Source organism: Mercenaria mercenaria, chromosome 11 (assembly GCF_021730395.1).
Source record: "Mercenaria mercenaria strain notata chromosome 11, MADL_Memer_1, whole genome shotgun sequence".
In the NCBI taxonomy this organism is placed as follows: domain Eukaryota; kingdom Metazoa; phylum Mollusca; class Bivalvia; order Venerida; family Veneridae; genus Mercenaria; species Mercenaria mercenaria.
The window spans coordinates 79,649,824-79,672,739 of NC_069371.1; the positions used below are offsets into that span (position 1 = coordinate 79,649,824).

The 22,916-nt window shown below is 34.7% G+C and overlaps 1 protein-coding gene across 11 annotated transcripts in view; it reads right to left on the bottom strand.

Moving 5' to 3' along the window:
- LOC123532297 (5'-AMP-activated protein kinase subunit gamma-1-like) overlaps window positions 1–22,916 on the bottom strand; it is a 416,776-nt gene that overhangs the window by 275,146 nt on the left and 118,714 nt on the right. For 2 of the 11 annotated variants that reach the window (XM_053517864.1, XM_053517861.1), the window contains exon 1: window positions 15,044–15,220. The exons of 8 other annotated variants lie outside the window; for them this stretch is intronic. In XM_053517864.1, the coding sequence (XP_053373839.1) occupies window positions 15,044–15,205 (162 nt within the window). In that variant the 5' untranslated portion in view covers window positions 15,206–15,220. Of the gene's footprint in view, window positions 1–12,592; window positions 12,617–15,043; window positions 15,221–22,916 lie in introns of those variants that run through there. One more of the 11 variants, XM_053517877.1, reaches the window with a different exon arrangement.

Genomic DNA, 22,916 nt, shown 5'->3' on the forward strand with positions numbered 1-22,916 from the left:
TAAAACACAAGCTACATCTCTTGTATTTTACCAAATAGTAGATTTACACTCCCTGTAATTGAGTTAATCAAATTTTATACATAAATTCTTGTCATTGGTTACTTTACTGAAAGTAAATATGTCACAATTATTGCTAAAAGCAATTCTTGACAACTTAATGATGTGTTTGTGGAAATCCTCGGATATTCTAAGAAGTGTTGAGATGTGAGAGAGAGCAAAAAGCTATTATCTACAAATCTTGGTAATCATTGTATAATATAATCATCATCATGATAACATTACAAATAAATAATTATTTCCATAATGGCACTGAACTGCAGAATGTCAATGCCCATAGTGGCCATAACGTCACCTCAGTGCAAAAAGTGGATAACTCCATTGACATAAAGAAGGACTTATTCACTTTTTGCACTAAGGTGACGATATTAAGTTTCTGGTCATTGTGACAAATACTCAGACCTAAGTGTTTGGTCATTAAGACAAATACTCAGCAATAAGTTTCAGGTCATTTTGACAAAATTTACTCAGCCATTATTAAAGTTTCTGGTAAGTTTCTGGTCATTATGACAAGTTTCTGGTCATTTTGGAAAATATGGCCATAAGTTTCTGGTTATTTTGACAAATATGGCCATAAGGTTCTGGTAACATTATGACAAGTTTCTGGTCATTATGACAAATACTCAGACACAAGTTTCTGGTCATTATGACAAATACTCAGACACAAGTTTCTGGTCATTATGACAAATACTCAGCCACAAGTTTCTGGTCATTATGACAAATACTCATACACAAGTTTCTGGTCATTATGACAAATACTCAGACACAAGTTTCTGTTCAATCTAGTCATTTTGATAAATACTCGGACATAGGTAAATTTCTGGTCATTATGACAAATACTCATACATAAGTTTCTGGTCATTATGACAAATACTCAGACACAAGTTTCTGTTCAATCTAGTCATTTTGATAAATACTCAGACAATAGGTAAATTTCTGATCATTATGACAAATACTGGGCCATACTAGTAAGACACAGTATCCAAAATACTGAATTCTAAAATTTATTTAAATACATGAACCATTAAGGCCCTATATCACTCACCACAGTAAATTTACAAAAGACCAAGTTTTCAACAATTGGAGATAACGAACGTTTCATGTATATGGGTAGAAAATGTGACTTAAGGTTATTGTGTATTTCGCATCAGAATGGAGCATGAACTATGTGAGCAAAGTTCATTATGCTAACTAACAATCATGTGACATTTGGTGATTCTAGCTGAAATACATTTGGAATTATAAGCATTTTCAATTCTTTTTTAATACAAGAAACGCGGCAATGCCACGAAACCAGGTTTTATGTTGTACCACAGAAAAGTGGTCTTGATTTTTCTCTACGGTCAATTATAAAAAAAGTTACAATATAAGTTTTTTATAGTAACAACTAAAGGAAGTTAATCTTAAAAAAAAAAAAAAAAATACAAAAAATTTTCTTTAAGTCCACACAGAAATCCTTACCAGGTAGAGATTGGTCAAAATACACCTCAAAATTGGATGTAACATGCATGTTGTACTACAGAGAAGTGGTCTCGATTTTTCCCTACGTCTAGTAATGAAAAAGTTACAATATAAGCTATTTATAGTAACAACAAAGGGAAGTAATTCTAAAGAAGGGAACTGCGCAAGATACTTCGTCTCATGATGGTGTATAATTGTGCCAAGTTACATCAAAATCCCTTTATGCATGAAGAAGATATGCTCCGGACAAAGTTTTCATTCTTGTATCCTTTGACCTCTAAGTGTGACCTTGACCTTAGACCTAGGGACCTGGTTCTTGCGCATGACACTCCGTCTCATGATGGTGAACAATTGTGCCAACTTTCATCAAAATCCCTCCATGCATGTAGAAGATATGCTAACCCTAACCCTAACCTAACCCTAACGCTATTTTTAGTAACAATGACCTTGACCTTGATCCCAGAAACCCCAAAATCAATCCCAAGCTACAACTTTATATAAGTTTTCTTTACACCAAATTTCATCTTGATAGCTCATTCCTAAGTTAAGTTATTGACCGGAAACCCTTTTTCTATTTTAAGTAACAGTGACCTTGACCTTGACCTTGACCCCAGAAACCCCAAAATCAATCCCAGCCTTAGTCTTGATATAAGCTACATACATACTAAGTTTTATTCAAATATCTTTACCGAAACAAAAGTTATTGACCGGAAACCCTTTTTCTATTTTAAGTAACAGTGACCTTGACCTTGACCACAGAAACCCCAAAATCAATCCCAGCTTTTGTCTTGATATAAGCTACAAACATAACAAGTTTTATTCAAATATCTTTACTGAAACAAAAGTTATTGACCGGAAACACCAGTTTGACGCTGCCGCCGCCCACCCGCCCGACCGACATCTACCCCAATCTAATAACTCAGGTTTTCGTTGAAAACCTGGTTAAAAATCAAGAGGGATAATACTAAATGTGAGCAAAGGTCATTGGCTAATTAATAACCATATGTTGTGTGGCGATTCAATCTTAAATATTTTTTTAATTACAAGCATTTCCAAAACCAGACGGACGCACGGACAAACATCACCAAAACAATATCCCTCTGCCTTTTGGAGTGCGATAATTATGCAAAACTTAGAAAATCTGCAATATTTAAAAATGTTCCATGGTGCATCTTTTTGTCAGTCTGAGATTTTAGATTATCAAATTTTTCAAGCTGTCTGAAATTTTAGTTCATCCAAGTTACGGGAGTTATTTCATTCTCTATTTCATTATGGTTTTTGTTGTTTCTCATAATTTGACTTGGCCCAGTGGAAACATTATTCGTGTCTCTAAGTCATTATTATTCATAGAACCAGTCATCACAGCATTGTGCTCTCTCTATTAATTTACTTCTACATTTTTCATTATAAGATTATAGAGAATAGCCAATCCCTCAAAGCTTGTAATTAAACTACTAGGGATTATTGGCAACTTTTTTTCATAAAACAGTCATTTTTTGTCATAACTCTTCAAACTGTTTACAGAAGAGACTTTTTGGTGTGGTGTATCATGTAATACATTGCTTTACCATTTTGATAGAAATGCACCATTTGGGATTGTGTAACATTGCAGGCAAATGTCAGCATCAAAATGCATATTATAGTAGTTGCAGATGTTTTATTAAACCACCATTTTTTTTTCAAACCTGAACACTGCATCAGATGTATTTTTAGCCAACATTTAAGATACCTGGGTCATGTGTTTGAAGTTTCCTCAAGTCAATTTTCATAATGCATTTCAATGGGAAATTCTCAAATTTCATGACATTTTCTATATAGAAACTAGAAATGTGTCCATGGGACACAGATGCCCCCACTACATGACAAAGGACACAATTTTTTTCCTAGGTCAGGGGCCATAACTCCTACAATACTGAATGAATCTGGAGGCGAAACCCCAGGTGCACAACTGCACATGCTGACCAACATTCCTTTAAACTTTGGCGACTCTAGGTCAAATACTTTTGGAGCTACGCACGACACAAAATTAAAATGACTAATTTTTAACTAAGTCAGGGGCCATAACTCCTACAAGACTGAATGAATCCGGACGTGAAACCCCAGGTGCACAACTGCACATGCTGACCAACATTCCTGTAAACTTTGGTGACTCTAGGTCAAATACTTTTGGAGCTACACGCGACACAACATTAAAATGATCAATTTTTAACTAAGTCAGGGGCCATAACTCCTACATGACTGAGTGAATCCGGATGCGAAACCCCAGGTGCACAACTTCACATGCTGACCAACATTCCTTTAAACTTTGGTGACTCTAGGTCAAATACTTTTGGAGCTACGCACGACACAACATTAAAATGACCAATTTTTAACTAAGTCAGGGGCCATAACTCCTACATGACTGAATGAATCCGGACGTGAAACCCCAGGTGCACAACTGCACATGCTGACCAACATTCCTGTAAACTTTGGTGACTCTAGGTCAAATACTTTTAGAGCTACGCGCATCACAACATTAAAATGATCAATTTTTAACTAAGTCAAGGGCCATAACTCCTACATGACTGAGTGAATCCGGATGCGAAACCCCAGGTGCACAACTGCACATGCTGACCAACATTCCAGTAAACTTCGGTGACTCTAGGTCAAATACTTTGGAGCTACGCGCGACACAACATTAAAATGACCAATTTTTAACTAAGTCAAGGGCCATAACTACTACAAAACTGAATGAATCCGGACGCAAAACGCCAGGTGCACAACTACACATGCTGACCAACATTCCTGTTAAGTTTTGTGACTCTAGGTCAAATACTTTTGGAGCTAGGCGCGACACAACACTAAAATGACCAATTTTTACAAAGTCAGGGGCCGTAACTCCTACATGACTGAATGAATCCAGACGTGAAACCCCAGGTGCACAACACATGCTGACCAACATTCCTGTAAAGTTTTGTGACTCTACGTCAAATACTTTAGGAGCTACTGGTGACACAACATTCTTGGACGAACGGACAGGGGCAAAAGTGGGGGCATAAAAAATTCAGAATGTAGTTTTTTTCTTTATAAAAATCAGTAACTGTTTTTAATAATTTAAATAGGAATTTGTGAGCTTTATTCTTATATATATATATATATATATATATATATATATATATATATATATATATTGAATTTTCCGAATAACTGATGTCCTTACACTGCTGAAAGACAAATGCTAACAAAGGCATTATCATGGAATCGTTCCCTACCAAATACAGAATAAATGGAAATGATAAAGGGAGATAAAAAAACCTGTCTCAACCATAAGTAAAGGTTAAAATGCAGTAATTCGGTCAAAAATGTGCTTCCGTGGTGTAATCGAAAGAAGTCCCTAATAAATAGATCCTAATTTTTCCATTTTTCATGCATTTGCGCATAAATCGGGGGCCAAATGGGCATTATTTCACTCGTGGAATGAATTTTACATAAAATAGGACACTTTTCATGCTAATATTCGCATGTTTTCGAGTTGTTTTCTTGAAAACGAAAGTAGGGTGTTTATTCTGCAGACCGCTTTCTGAAATGCGGCAATATGAGGGTACCTGACTTCAGCTGACTTGCATTTCACTGCATACTATTCAACACCCCTTTTTCTTTTCGTTTTCTTGAAGCAAATGTATGGATATCTTGTGGAAAATAGGTCTACCACGGAGTGAAAATCTAGAAACTGTAACATAATTGTTCTGAAGTAGCTGAATTTTATATGAAACAATGAACAATTTCTTTTATTGGTATATAGCCTAAAGACACCATTTAGGGAGGTTTTTGTAAATGTAATATTGTTGCATTCAATAGTGCATTCTCATGCAACGTACAGAAAACTTCCTCCTGAACCATCCAATTAAAAATCTTTCCTGAGACAATCAGCGAGAATTGCAATTACATGACTTGTGCAATTATTTAACTGACACTAGTTTTCTGAAGAAATAAAGATTCCATTAAATAAGAATTTTGAATGAAAGAAGTCAAGGCCTCTTATTACATGTCAAGCAATAAAACCGTGTTGACAAAACTGAGAATTCCCAACAATCCGACATTTTATTACTATGGTAAAACAATTTGTTTAAAGGCCTGTTTTATTGTTTACCTCTAATCACCAGAGAGCTTAATATTATGTATCAATCGATATACACTAAATGAAAACAGGACAAACAAGACCTTCAAACCTGGTTTCGTATCACTTCAAGAAAGTGGCAATGTCTGGCTAGAAACATGAGTTTTTTTGCTTTGTTTTCAACAAAACTTAGAAAAATAATCTGTTTCATTAGCCTTCTTTTAAGTACCACAAAGTAAAACAGCATTTTTATTTTCAGTAGCATGCATGTTCTACAAAGCAGTCGGGCAAAAGCATTCTGAAATAGTAAAGTCATCTACTGACCACATGCAATCATCCTATGAAGTTTGAACATGGTTGGCCTAAGCTTTAAATTTGCGGGCACAGAATTTCGCTATTTTGTCTAAAACAGGTAATTTAACAAATTCATAGATTTCACCCTTGAAACATAAAATAAATTGGAATTTTACTAGTTTGTTGGGACCGACTCAACCAAGAAATGCTGTCCCTCACATAAAATGAATGATTTCACAGGAAACTTAACAGCTATATATATATATCGCAAAATTATAAAATGACTTCACACGCTCACTTAGATTTTCTTAAATTTTAATAGAAAAGTCACAAACTAGTTTCGCCGTGATTATGGCTCATCAGCGTCTAAATATATATATATTAAGCAGTATCGTTTGTGTTTCAGTAAATTCGTACAAATTCAAACTATTGTACAAATCTTCTACATTCTTACACACAATAAACATTCTTCAATTCAATCACGAAACTAGGTCACTGACAGTGATCACAGTTTTGACACCACGAAATCAAAATATTCCATTTAACAAATATATTGTATAAAAAAAAGATCCATGAAGTCACCGAAGCAATTAAAGTCACGAAACAACACAAACTATCTTTTGAAAAGTGTTTTATATAAAGCAATCAATATATACATCCTCTGATAATATCATTTAGCAATATAAACATACATTTTTCATGGAAATAGCACTTGAAACTTTTATCATTTTTATAATTGTTTCCTAAACAACATGTTTGTTTTATATTATGGCAAATATTAGTTTGTTTTCTTTTAAAAGCATACCAAAGAATGTACTTTCTTCAAGATTGTAGAGATAGTGCATGCTTTTTGTGTTATAACATCTACAGATCCCCGTGGGATTGGCTGCTGCCCGAGCCCGGATGGACAAGGGTACCAATGTTTCCTCCGATGGATTCTGAAGATGTTAGAACATGAAATGAAAATGCACAAATGCTAATATAGCATCAAACACATATTTACTAATAAATGAATATACTGTCACTCACCCTCATTAAATTTCCAAGAAATGCACGGGAATGTCTGCATTGTATATTTACTCTGATGTCATTTCCTTAAGAATGATCAGTTTTGGGGCAATAAGTTGTTTACGCTTTGTGCTTACGAAAAATCTACCCTTACCTATTATCTTTTGCCATGGAATGTGCATATACAAAAAAGTGTTTTAACAGCATCTCTATGTTTACACCCATTTTCTTTCCTGTTAAAACATCCCCGAAAAGTGACAAGAAAAGCACTTTCTGGCTAGAATATTGACTGCATTCGCCTTCAATATATTGTAGTGATCGCTGACATTGTTTTCCTATATTAGTTTTGAAGTATAATATTATTATATCTTGGACATTGCTTTACAGTTTGTTGTGTCCTGCCTATTCAAAAAGGACCCACGTATAACCAACAATAATAAATCTGTTGCCACGTAAATATAAATGCCGAGGCCAGAGCCACCAATGAGGGTGCAAAGGGCTAGCAAAGCTCTACCGGTTGTAAGCCGTCTGTGACATGAATGACATCATAAACACAAGCATGGCTACCTCCATTCTTGGCCATTTTCTAACATTTCAAGCGTCCATGTCAAATTCAAAAGTGATCTGATTCAAAAATTCATTCAGCATTATGAACAACTCATGTTTTCATTGTTAGACATATTGCCCCTTTAACTTGGGCCACTCTGACCTTGACCTTTGAGTAAACGACCTCAAAAACAAAGACCTTCCTCAGAGCTACTGGAATTCAGTAAAGTGTAATGTCTAAAAGCTGTAGTTTAATATCATTCTTGCACACCGGACTGGCGTTTCCGGTGACTTAACCCATGCCGGCAAAACCCATCTGGCACCTCGCATGCCAGATGACTCTTGTGCTGTTAGTGACAACTAGTAATTCATGTATTGATCATATACAGTCGACATTGTAATAAGAGACCACTCAAGGGGCTGCTAAGAAGTGGTCTGGAATGGTCTCTTAATGAATTTCAGTGAGATGAAAAGAAAAGTCGTTTAACTGTTAATGTAACTGTATTTATTATGAACATACATGTATACTGTTTAAACATCGTGAACACTTTTCCAAGTCCACAAACCAATTATGGCTAGATTGTGTTTCAGTTCGACTGATACAAAGGTTAATTGCATTCAGTCAAGTGCAAAACGTACTTGCTAATTACACAGATGAAGAAATGCCCAGTAGAATTTTGGTACCCGGTCACTTAATAGATACTTTAGTCGAATATTTTACCTATCGGGACTACATTAATGAGGTCGCTAGTCGTTTAATAAAAACGTCATTTAATGGAATGAATTTATGTATTGAAAACTTTCGGGAGGGATTTAGACTGGTCCTTTAATACAAAAATCACTTAATAGAGGTGGTCGCAAGTACGATGTCAACTGTATTGTTTATGTAAAATACGAAAAAATCAAGTACCTTGATAGTTTCTCTCTGTTCTTTATGTATAAATATTTCTCGATTCAAAAGACGTTATTTTACAGTAAAAACATAACGTTACACGACAAACAATAAAACTAAAATGGAACTTTGTTATTGTGACGTCATGATGTCACGTCTGCTTACGGTATGCAGGAAAACGTAATCTGTCAGAATAAAAAGCTTATATGTATATGATATGCAAGAAAAAATATTAGTCGTGTGTTTAGGAGTCGGTTAGAACTATCTGTCCCTCGGCCACCTGTGCATGGGCAGTAACTCTGCTTGATTCGTAAACACATGACAGAATGATATTATTATACTATTTCAAATTATTGTCTGGAAGGATCGAATAGTCAGAGGAAGTTCTCAAAGAGAAGTTTTAAGTTACACACAGGAAATGATGATACTGTTAATTTCTCCAAGGTATTTCACTACCCTGTATGCACTGTACAGATAATGTCATAACATAATTTGCGGCATTTTTTCAAAGGTAGATCATTCACTGACTACAAAATATCATTTTACTATATTTAAATTATGTCGGAGTTTTCTCCATAAAATTGTTTAATTAAAAAAGATACAAAAGCAGAATATCATGAATATTGGATGAAAAATTTAAAATCTTTTAAGATATTGTAAAATGGATGCTATATGTAACCTAATTGTAACTGACATGATTCATTAAAATAAACTGATGATACTTTGATGACATAAGTGCGCAGTATTCATTATTTTGACAACCATGCAGATCTATGCAGGCCTGAGTTTAGGAAAACACAAAATGTCACATTTCATTTTTCTTTTGAAATAATAACTTAATTCCTACTATGGGTTTACCTTGGTTGTCAAGAAAGTATTCTCCCTGAGGAAAAACCTTACACTGGTTGTCAACAAAGTTTCTAACATTTGCAAACAAGAGCTGCATACATGCCATATTTTCAGACGGTCAGTAAGGGAGATTTGCCTCAACAGGGCTTTTTTTAAGGGAGATTTGGGTAAAAATAAGGGAGACCTATATCTGCTCATTTTTACGTGCTAAATAGCCATTTTCATGAAAAAATCATCAAGTTTTCTATATTGAATTGATGAGTGGAGCCAACAGTTGTGTATATTAGAGTGCATGATTATTACTTACAGCACTTTAATTAATCCAAGGAAATTCAGAATTCCATGAAAGATTGAACCAGGAACTTTGTTTTTAGGTTGAAACCGGGAAGCAGTTGAAACCTATTATAACCGTATTCTGGATACTGCAAAAATCCAATACTGTCAGTTTTCACTGAAGGCAGATTAATCCGCCTTTCTATTTCCACACTACTTTTATTGATTATTTACGAGTATACCAACCGCTTGTCTCTCTACATAATTTCTATGTAAAAGTTCCTGGTCAGGTTTAACAATCATTTCAATGCAAATGATAAAAGAAAATATACCAAATTATACATCTTTGACAAGCTCAGATCACAAGCTTTCTTATGGTGTATAACTTTAGAAAATTGAAAGAGAAACTATGACAAACTGGCAGTTTAAAAATAGCATTTTCTGTAGAATTTTAGCGTAAAGCATTGACCTCCAGACTTTAGCTAAAAAATATGTGTTTCTTTGTCATAATATGAACATCAGAATATGAGTTTTTGTTTCTGAACTATTTTAAAAATGCCAAATCAAGAAACCGCGTCGGGAATCAAACCTGGACCGCCGCGGCAATAAAGACATTTTCCGGCTGTCGTTACCAATAGAGCTATTGAGGCTTTAGTGTTTAATGCATGTTAAATATAGATATTTGTAATCGAGACAGTTTACTCCGAGTAAAGTGTTAGTTAAACTTTATTTCAATAAACTTGACATACATGGTATACAACAATAATTGCATGAAATTAATGAAATGGAAAAGAAGTTATTTAAAACTTATATAAAATCCTCTCCATTTTGGAAATAATTACAATTCATCAAATACCACATTGTCAGGAATCATGGCTAGTGATAACTTTTATGTGGCAAATAAGGATAGTATAACATAATTGCAATGCTATTTGTTTCAATTAAGTTTTGTAAAATAAAACGGAGTGTTGCTTGAACCGATTATGTACTCACGGGGGATGCAAATTAACAGAGCAGGATGTATTAAAACTTTCCGAAATATTAAGACTTTTTGTTGCGAGAATGATACGCTGAACAGCAACGATTACGAGATGAAAGCCTGTCGTTTCCATTGAGAAGATTGTTTACTGACAATAGACATGGAGTATTGGAGAAAAAACTTTTCACGAATTGTTTGATATTTACGACACGGAAGTAGTCTCAGGGTCGCCACAGGTGCAAAGGGTGGATTCAGTTAAAGATCTTTGTTGATATCAGAGTAAAGCGCTATAAACGCTTCTCAATTTTCATCATAAAAAGTAGTAAAAAACAATTTATTCTCATCTGTTTCCGTAACATATACTAGTAGCCTGTCAGTAACAAAGTTTCACAGCATTCTTAAGAAATACAGCATTTATTTTCAGATATCTAAAAAAATTTCTTTTTTGTTGTTGTCTAACGATTTGGAAGCCAGTGCCTTTAACTGTTAAATTTGAATTAAAAAGTAATATATCCCAAACAGTGATTTGTCACTGAATAAAATCATTGTCTGGAGTTTAGATGCGAAGGAATTATATCGCCAGCGAGGGCGCAGCCTATAATAATATGCATCTAAACAACAAACAATGATTTTATTCATTTGCAAATCACTGTTTAAGATATATTATTTCTATTCTAACAAGTTATCGAGGATTATAATGTACGTCCTTGACAATATCCGTTAAGTATGTGCCTGATATGTGTTCATTTCTTTCCCAGTGCGCCGCTATGCCCTCTAACGCTCTGACGTAATAATTATGACGTCAGAAAAATTAATCGTTGACAATTTACTTAAGAAATAATATATCTCATCCAGTGATTTGTCGTTTAATAAATCATTGTTTGGAGTTCAGATGCGAAGGAATTATATCACTCGGGCTGCGCCCTCGTGATATAATAATACGCATCTGAACGACAAACAATGATTTATTCAAGAGCAAATCACTAAATGAGATATATTATTTCGATTCTAACATGTTACCAAGGATTTTTAAGTACATCCTTGACGGCATTCATTAAATATTTGCCCGTTTTCAATCGGTTTCTTTTTCAGCGCACCACTATGCCGTTTAATGTCATGACGTAATAACTGTGACGTCAGAACAGTGATTTGTTGTATAATAATTCACTGTTTTCAGCCTTCTTTGTTTAATAGGAAAATGAATCGGAGTTGTGTTAGAATATCTAATATTTCTGTTATCTATATTCTCTATGAATATTTGTGCTTTTAATGAAACAGTCACTGTATTTCTCATTGGTATAGTAGTCGCAACTTGACCGCGATGGTTGACCTTAGGCTGATTATTCATATCGATTATTTTATTGTAGAAATATGGGGTGCTTAGGGTAGCCGTCAGTTTCAAATTTATGAATGCAAACAGCTGAAGTGTTTTACGTACACTCCTTTTCAATAATAGGTTGTATCTAATTATGTATTATAATACAAAGGTCAACCATCAGGGTCAAGTTGCGTCCACTATATCATTATTGTAAATTTTAATTACGCCGATGTAGAGTTGCCTTACACAACTTGTCAGTGTGTTTCAAGACACTTGATGGTTTTAGTCAGAGCAGAATTTCTAGTATGTTTGAATGTTATACTGTTTCATGAAAGTAACTTGAACTGTTTGCGGGTTTCAACCTTTCTGTGCTGTCAGCGCTTTGATTGCTTTATGTGTTGATGCTTCTGCATCTGGAGAGAGTGATATTTTTGACACGTTTAAAGCATACAATACTCAAAATATTGTGGACATATCATGTCCAAACAGTCTTTTAAGGGCAGTCATTTCTCTTCAGAAATGAAGTTGTTAAAACAAAAAAGAAAGTCGTTCTACTGCTGGATTGTCCATATTTAGATTAAAATTACATGTATTTAAACTGGGGATTCTTCTCCCGTTAATTATTGCAACATGACAAATGGCAGTCTTTGGGCAGTATGAATTGCAATTTCATAAAATTCACTTATCCGAATTCATGTTTGTCCGAAATTCTGTGTAGTCTGACATTAACTCGCCAATTTTTTTTAAATTGCGGTTGATTTTTTTGCATGTTGTGCAAGTATTTAAATTGATAAGCATGAACTCGGTGTTAGCACATACCTGTCTCATCTTCTGATGGCTCGATAAATATAAATATTGAGGTCAGCGAAAACGAAAGTACACTTTGGCAGGTGGCGGTAAAGTGACGTAATTTTAAGACTGGTTTACATATTGTTTTAAAAACTACAGATCAGTGACTTTGATGTTATTGAATCAGTCTAAAATCTTGAATGCACATGTTTACAATAGCATTGCCTACGGGTAAGATTAAATGGTTAATTATTTGCAGATGGTGACAGAAAGTGGAAAGATAATTATGCCTCAGGCGTGTATCTCTCGATAAACAAGCTAGGGATTATAGACAACTATCAAAATTATGTTTGAAGAGTATTTCCGGGCTACTTGATATTGAATTTCAAGTATTTTCTAAAGGTCTACATTTGACCGAGATACAATTTTTCGACAAAGACCTTTTTTCTGAATTTATTTTTTTACGGGAGGTTTTCATGTCCCGGCGGGAGACCGGGAGATATACTGAAAATATGGGAGAAAAAGGCTCCCGGCGGGAGATATATGGCATGTATGGAGCTGTCAGCGGACAGCAACGCTCGACTATTCAACAGCCTTGTCAACTGAATGAATACCAAAGTTGCAAAAAGGGGCATAATTTTGTAAAATGCTAAGTATAATTAAACCTTTGCACTGCATGTCATATCATGACAGTGAACAAGTGTGTGAAGTTTCAATCCATTCCCATTAGATATCAGCTTACATACAAAAACTTACCCAAAAACTGCTACGTTGAAAAAAGGGGCATAATTTTGAAAAAAAAAAGTAGAGTTATGGAACCTGTTTAGTGCATTTCAAATCATGACAATGAATAAGTGTGTGAAGTTTAAATCCATTCCCATTAGTGAGTACTGAGATACCAGCTTACATACAAAACCTTAACCAAAAATTTCTAAGTCGATAAAGGGGCTTAATTTTGTGAAAAAGCAATATAAAGTTATGGAACCTGTCCTATGTAAGTCAGTTTATCACAGTGAATAACTGTGTGAAGTTTCAATCCATTCCCATAAGTGAGTACTGAGATACCAGCTTACATACAAAACCTTAACGAAAAACTGCTAAGTCGAAAAAGGGGCATAATTTTGTAAAAAAGCAAAAGAGTTATGGAACCTGTGCAATGTAAGTCAATAAGTGTGTGAAGTTTCAATCCATTCCTACAAGTGGTTACTGTGATACCAGCTTACATACAAAACCTTAACCAAATCGGGACGCGTACGTGGATGCTGACGATGAGCCAAAGCACTGGCGAGTCCAATAGCTCTATAGTCGAGACAGTTGAAACTTGTTATCTCAAACTTGCTCATTTCAAAATTCTGACTATCTGGAAGACATTTTCAAGTCCCATCCCAAAAACATGTGCACAAACAAAATATCACTTTAAGCTGAATTTCTGTTAAAATGCTAGATCCCTTGGAGTTTTGACTGTATTAACCTTTGTCTGATCACCCCAAAATGAAAGTGGGTCATTTTATTGTCCTCAAATACATATTTCAGGTGTGGTGAAAACATAATTTAGTGAATACAGTTTGGGTTTGAGAGTATACTTGCTAAGTATACTCTCTAAACCAGATTCACAAAATCATCTTCACCCCTGGACTATGCTTAGCACATTCTAGGTATAACAAATATGATTTATCACTTCAATTATTTTTTGCCTTTCTTCTTCTCAATGTTATTCTCCTTTTATGCATTTTCTAATGATACATCCAATGCAGACTCTCTAAATTAAACTATGTATCTTTATAGGTTATTAGATTTGTATCAAGAAATATTCAAGAAAACTGCAGGAGAAATATTGCATGACTTTATCATTGTTTATACAGGAGCGCAATATTATTCTGTAAAAGACTTTGAATGACTGCATATTTCTCGGTGCAAATCAAACAAGAGCTGATTGTAAAACACATATGCCCCCCATGATGGGATGTCCCATTTTCAGTCACATGATCATTTTGGCCTTGACTTTTGTCCTACTAACCCCTGAAACAATAGGGGTCATCTGCTTCATAAGCCAAACCATGCTACCCAAGTTTGAAGGTTCTGGGTCAAGTGGTTCTCAAGGTATTGAGCTGAAACTGTTTTCAAGTTTCAGGCCCCTGTGACCTTGACCTTTGACTGACCAAAAGTAACAAACGGGGTCATCTACTTCATAAGCTCAATCATGCTATCAAGTTTGAAGGTTCTCAAATTACAGTGCAGAAGCTGTTTTCAAGGCTCGGTCACTGTGATTTTACATCAAACTTGCAAAGCAGTTCATAAATCAGCTAGATCTATGCAGTTACTTATTTATAATGAGGGCTGTGAAGGCCACATAATCTCTCATCAGACAGATCGACAGACAGACAGACAACATCACTACAGCTAACTATATTCTCCTTGTTTGTAGTGAGTTTCAAATCAGAACAATTATTTACTGACTTTTTAAAACACACATCCACTCACCTGTGCAGAACTGCTAGATTTCTTGGATTTTTTTTTCCCTCCCAATTTACTCTTAGCCTCGGAGCTGTGATCTGTGACGACAAGTGTGAATACTGGCGCCACCTGTCCATTCTCCTTCGGAATAATGCCCAACGGTAACTCCCTTTTCTTTTTTGAACTCATTATAATCTGTCTAACATTCATTTGATGAAAAATCTATACGTGGGCACTAAATGCATCATTACGTTTTAATATAACACATCAAACACACTCAAATCTTGTCAATTTCCTACGCTTGAATAGTCAAAAATTAAATCCACTATTGAAAATTTTATATCTTGTATATAATATTTTGCAAATATACCCAAGATGAGCCACACAATAATTTGTTTGTTATTGTTCCTGACATTCAGAATTCAAGACAGCCTATCAACATTTCTGCCAATTCTCATTCATGTTATGTTATGTCAACCCCATCTTGTAACAGAGTACCACAGTAACTTCTCTATTATAGATGCCAATATCAATAAAATTCTTGTAAAATCAGACTGGGACTCCTAGATCAAGAAGATTTTAAATGACATTTTGATACTAGGAAATATTTAAAATTTAAAAACCAGTCAGCAAATTTCTACACAGACAGATATATTGGTGGACAGTTCTGGAGAAAAATGGAAATAAATTGTCTTGACAATTCTTGAGAAAAATAGATAACAAGAGGGCCATGATGGCCCTATATCGCTCACCTGTTATCATTGCACTTGAGGACAAGAAGGTCCTCAGAAAAAATATCTAAGTCCAAAGGACAGGAACAACAAAGGGAAGAAATTTAACCAAAAAGAAAAAAAAATTCTAACAAGGTACAGATATGTCAAAATACACCTAAAAATTGGAGGTACCATCCATGTTGTACCACAGAAAAGTGGTCTCGGTTTTTCCCTACGGCCAATAATAAAAAAGTAACTAAAAATAAGCTATTTATAGTAACGTAAAAGGGAAGTAATTAAAAAAAAAATATATTGTAAGTGAACAAAAGAAGGACCTGCCAAATAAATCTGTTGACATAAATGAAATTTCAGATCAGTATCTTCATTAGTTATGGAGATATACCCATTTTAATTTGAAATAAAGGGAGGTACTTTGACATAGAATCAGTTCATAGTTATCTACCCTGATTGTCTCAGTCCAACTAATAACAATAATGAAATTTCAAACAAGTCCTATAAGTACTTACTGATATAAATCCATTTTGATTACAATCAGGGGAGGTAATCAGATATAAAATAACTCTGGAACCTACGATTGGATCTGATTTGTCATGGAATCCAAGATTTATTGTTGTTGAAGATGTTTTGGAAGTTTGTATCAAATGAAACCATAAATGAAGTCTCTTATATGGCTGCAAAAGCCAAAATAGCCAATTTTGGACCTTTAAGGGGCCATAACTCTGGAACCCATGATGGAATCTGGCCAGTTGAAGAAAGGAACCAAGATCTTATGGTGATACAAGTTGTGTGCCAGTTTGGTGAAAATCAAATCATAAACAAGCAAATTCGATGAATTGGTATCCCCCGCCGAAAGGGTTTGTGGTGAGGAATGGCAAAAAGATATATCTGGCAAAAAGTTAAGGATGTTAATAAGAAGCAAATAATTTCATTAGTCAAAATCAATTTAACAGAAAAAAATGTTTAATTAAAGAGTACATAATAAATGTATGATACTTTGATCCTGACTAAAGAATTTATTTTGAATGGGATATGCTTACTGTAATAAGCTTAGCTTTTAAAATTAAATGCAGTTAATTGAAATGTGAGCTTGAAGTTTAACTGGAATGAAATATTGTCTTTGTGTGGTTTGGCACCAGGTGTTGCTGTTTTACATATACATTTGAACTTAAAAGATCAGATGTCCTTAAGAGAACACAGGTAAGACATCTTGAACATGGCTGAGGGCAAGGTTTGTGCAGTCACAACTTAACATGTTGAAGGTCTGAACATATAAAAAAAAAAAAAGGAATGGAAATATATATATCTATATATAGATATATATTTATTTTTTTAGGGGGTGGGGGTGCAGGGGAATGGGAGAGGAAACAAATTTCACATGCTGATTATAAATATTGATTGAAAATTAAAAATGAAAAAAAAAAAAAAAAAAAAAAATAAAGGTGAAGTTAGGGGGAGGATGGTGACATGATATTAGGAAGGTATGAAAAAAAGTTAAAAAACTAAATAGAAATAAAAAAAAAAAACAACAAAATTTGGGAGGGGGGGAGGGAGGGGGGTTGGGAGGGGGTGTGACCAAGGCAAGTGGGAGACCAGGTGTGGGTGCGCAACTTCACATGTTTATAATAAATGTTCACAGAAAAGAATGAAAGAAATTTAATGAAATTCTGCCAAATGTTAAGTTTGTTATGTACAAATATGTGGATTTTTAGACAATTAAAGGGCAATAACTCTGAAGTTACAAAAAGAAATCCGTAAAAATTGTCTGTGCACAACCACATTATAGTGCTCTAAATTCTGTTAAAGTTTCATAGTTCTAGGTCAAATATATCAAAAGTTATGATGCAGAAATTGGCATATCTATAGATCTATAGTACCCTATATAGTTAACACTAGAAATTTCTAAGGGCCATAACTCTGGTGTTACTTGGGCAATCTGTCTGAAACTTGATGGGCCCCATAACCTCATAGTGGTGAACATGTATATGAAGTTTGTTTGAAAAAAATCTAAAATAAGGAATGATTTTTTTTTTTTTTTTTTGGGGGGGGGGGGGGGGGGGGGGGGGGGGGGTGGGGGGAGGTGTGTGATCAAGGTAAGGGGGTGACCAGGTGTGGGTAAACAACTTCACATGTTAACAATAAATGTTCATGGAAAAGAATGAAAGAAATTTAATGAAATTCTACCAAATGGTAAGTTTGTTATGTACAAATATGTGGATTTTTATACAATTAAAGGGCAATAACTCTTAATTTACAAATAAATCCAAATGAAATTGTGTGTACACAACCACATTATGGTGATCTAAATTCTGTTTAAGTTTCATAGTTCTAGGTGAAATATATCAAAAGTAATGATGCAGATTATTGCCATATTTATAGTACCCTATATAGTTAACACTAGAAACTTCTAAGGGCCATAACTCTGGTGTTACTTGGGCAATCTGACTGAAACTTGACGGGCCGCAAGAACTCATTGTGGTGAACATGTATATGAAGTTTTAAATAAATATTCCCAACCATTTCCTAGATATGGCTCCGGATGGACGGACGGACGGAAAGACGGAAGGACGGATGGACAGACGGACGGACAACGCCAAAACTATATCCCTCCGACTTTTGTCGGGGGATAACAAAGCTGCTATTGTGCAGACAAGGTCAAAATAGCTAATTTTGGCCTTTTCAGGGGCCATAACTCTGGAACCCATAATGGGATCTGGCCAGTTCAAGATAGGAACCGTGATCTTATGGTGATACAAGTTTTGTGCAAGTTTGGTTAAAATAAAATCATAAATGGAACCACTATCATGCAGACAAGAAATTGTTGACGTACGGACGCAAGGACGCACGGACGGACTGACGATGGACGAAGGGTGATCACAAACGCTCACCTTGTCACTATGTGACAGGTGAGCTAAAAACTGAGTAGCAATACATCTAATGATCAGACTGCTTAAAATGTTGTCCAAGATATAATTCAAATTTAACAATTCAAACTGTCTTAATTACAAACAAATCAAGATTTAAAGACAGACAGATTCTTTGTAATCCTCCATTTCTGAAGAGCATAAAACTCTGGAGACTGACTCTACAACAACAGACCATGGCCCATGCCTCATAATTCATGTTTAGCACACATCCTAACTGAATTTAGAGATCTGCAAGTGCTTCTTACTTAAGATACTTTTTCTGTTGATAAATGTTATATGTTAAGGTATTGGACCAATAATAATGACAATCCACAAATTTCCAAGTAATTATGTATTCTTCTTAGGCATTTAGGTATTCACCAGATGCAAACTCAAGGCAAACTAAGAAAGCAAATAATGCCTAAAGGCCATATGGCCTTAGGAAAGTACATAATTATTGAGACTACATAATTTGCCGCCAGTTACTACGGGTCCCATACTTCAATGCTTTCTTTCCACTCGTACACCATAAGTTGGAAGGAAAACAGGGTACTTTCCACTAGTTGAAAGGAAAACAGGGTACTAAAATTCCACTCATACACCACAATTTGAAAGGAAAACAGGATTCTCCTCGCTCATACACCGGAAGTTGAAGGCAGATCATTACCAAATCAAATGTAAGCCTCCGCTGGTCTAGTCACAAGTAGTCTAAATATAAATAGTGCTAATCTTTCTCCCTTTCCTCACGCCCTTTCTCAATAGCATCGTGTTTTCTTTTACTCTACCGCGTTTCAGTATGTATCACTTAGCATTTTATTGAACTCCATGTTTGCTAATATTTGGGAAATAATTTTCTTAATCAAGCAATACTAAGGGAATATTTTCACATCTTTAAGACCTCTCTTCATGCAAGCATTTAATGCTTAGGAATCAAAACAATATCAAGCTATTTCCACTCAATGGAGATGTCGAGATGATGTAAAACTTCTTCCACTTGTTTGAATTTAGGGCAAATATGGCGTTGGCTAAACATTCAACAGTTTAAACTCCCTTTTATTTTCCTAGAGTTTAAAATAACTAATCACACTCTGATACCATCACACAAGTGATTAAAGCATCAAAAATAGGCCGGCTGCATTAAATCACAATTATTCTTTGAAGAAATCCCAGAAATCTTCAGACATAGCATGACACTTGACTATTAAAAACTGGCAAATAAATCTTAAAGTACATAAAACCCATAATCTGAAACCAAAACAAGACACTGAAGTCATTTTTGTCTCTGAAACATGTCCAAAGTTGTGTACGGAATCTAAACATTGGCTGAAAAACTGTTACTCAGATCCCTGTTCTCATTTCAAAGTCCTCTCTTCAAACTTTTTGCCCATATCGCCATGTACTTAAGAATGAATTACATTTCTGATGTTTGCTATCATATTTCTTAAATGTGCTTTCATATTTCTGAGGTACGCTATTTCATTTCTTATGTGTGCTTTCACATTTCTTATTTCTGAACTACTAGCCCTTATCAGGCTGAATACAACTGATTCTGCCCTTGCGACCAGTGCAGATCATGATCAGCCTGCATATCCATGCACTCTAATCATGATCTGCACTGTTCACCATTCAGTCAGTACTTTTTGGTATGCAGCCCTTTTTAACAGTTAATGGTACTGTCCAAACTGAAAGGTGGACAATTCATTGGGTAAGGACTGCTATTTGAAAGTTTGTAGTATTTCAAGTTGTTTAAAACTTTCTGTTCTGGAATAAAAGTGGTGTAAACTTAATTTTGTGGTTGTTTTAAAGGGGGAATTCTACTTTATGCAATGCTGACAACAACTCAAAACATTTATGACATTCTAACCTAAACATTTACTTTCCAAATCATAATGGTGACTATAAACATGCAATTCACAAGAAAGCAATAACTAGGGAGATATCAATTAATATGTAATGTCAACAACTATGGAGAAATCAATGACTATGTAATGCCAACAACTACGGAGAAATCAATGACTATGTAATGTCAACAACTACGGAGAAATCAATGACTATGTAATGTCAACAACTACGGAGAAATAAATTACTATGTAATGTCAACAACTACGGAGAAATCAATGACTATGTAAAGTCAACGACTACGGAGAAGTCAATTACTATGTAATGTCAACAACTACAGAGAAATCAATGATTATGTCAAGTCAACAACTACAGAGTAATCAATTATTATGCTATGTCAACGACTACGGAGAAATCAATTACTATGTGAAGTCAATGACTACGGAGAAATCAATTAATGTAATTTGTAAAGTAAATGTCAAAAACAACTACGGAGAAATCAATAACTATGTAACGTCAACGACTACGGAGAAGTCAATTACTATGTCAAGTCAACAACTACAGAGTAATCAATTACTATGCTATGTCAACGACTACGGAGAAATCAATTACTATGTGAAGTCAATGACTACGGAGAAATCAATTACTATGTCAAGTCAACAACTACGGAGAAAACAATTACTATGTGAAGACAACAACTACGGAGAAATAAATTACTACGTAACGTCAACGACTACGGAGAAGTCAATTACTATGTCAAGTCAACAACTACAGAGTCATCAATTACTATGTAATGTCAATGACTACGGAGAAATCAATTAATGTAATTTGGAAAGTAAATGTCAACAACTACGGAGAAATCAATTACTATGTAATGTCAACGACTACGGAGTAATCAATTACTATGTGAAGTCAATGACTACGGAGAAAACAATTACTATGTGAAGACAACGACTACAGAGAAATCAATTACTATGTAATGTCCACGACTACAGAGAAATCAATGACTATGAAAAGTCAATGATTACGGAGAAATCAATTACTATGTCAAGTCAACAACTATGGAGAAATCAATTACTATGTCAAGTCAACAACTATGGAGAAATCAATTACTATGTAATGTCAACGACTACGGAGAAGTCAATTACTATGTCAAGTCAACAACTAGGAGAAATCAATTACTATGTGAAGTCAACGACTTCAGAGAAATCAATGACTATGTGAAGTCAACAACTACGGAGAAATCAATAACTATGTAATGTTAACGACTACGGAGAAATCAATAACTATGTAATGACTACGGAGAAATCAATTACTATGTAATGACTACAGAGAAATCCAATTACTATGTAAATATCAAAGACTACGGAAAAAATCAATTACTCTGTAAAGTCAATGACTATGGAGAAAAATGACTATGGAGAAATCGATAACTATGTAATGTTAATGACTTATGGGAGGGATCAACCAGTATGGAGATGTCAATGCTTAGGGAGACAGGCATAGCTTGACATGACACTGGTCTGTGCAGAGTTTGTAAGTGCATATCAGGGGAGAACATCAAAAATCTTTAGCAATGGTAGTGTATCAACTCCCAAATTAAGGTAAAGGACAATACTAAGAAAATCAAACTCTTAAAGGGAAGCCGTAAAAAAAGTTTCTGTCTCGTCAGCCCTATTCTGATATGATTTCCGGAGGAAAAAGCAATTGTACAGAATTCTGATGAAATATTCCGAAAATTAATTTCCTTTTAAAATTCTAAAAAATAACCTAAATATCCTCTATAATTCCATGTCTTCTCAATGCTGAAATTATTTCCTGGCATGCAAATATAACGATTCTGAGATAAAATGACAGGACTTTGAAATAAAATTAAATGAATATCTAACTCCATAAAGTAATCAGTCTTTGCAATTTATAAGGAATTTCACCTCTCCCAGCCAAAGATAGTTCAACTGTTGTTGTTTACATATTTTTGCTAGAGAAATAGCCACTAAGAACAAGACTGCTGCCACCCTCCTCCTCCCCCAAAAAGACCCCGATTATAACCATCCTCATACCCAATTAAACTACATTATAGCAACTATGTATTTACAATGCAATTAAATGAAAGGACTATCACGTTTTTTTCCAAATGGCCTGCCATATAAAGAAAAACATAAATTTGTGATTTAAAGTTACTGCAGAATCCATCTATTATGCCTGACATGCAGACAAATTGGTATCACGAAACAGAAATCGACAAAATACAAGAGGGTCATTGGTAGAGGACTACCAAAGGAATATCCAGACCAAGTTTCATCAAAATTCATTCAATGCTTTTGGATTATGTAGAAAGCAAAGTAATGTACAGGATTATTCTCCACTGTGTCTTCAATCTATGTACCAATTAAGGTTCATGAAAATATCTCTTTACTTTTTAAC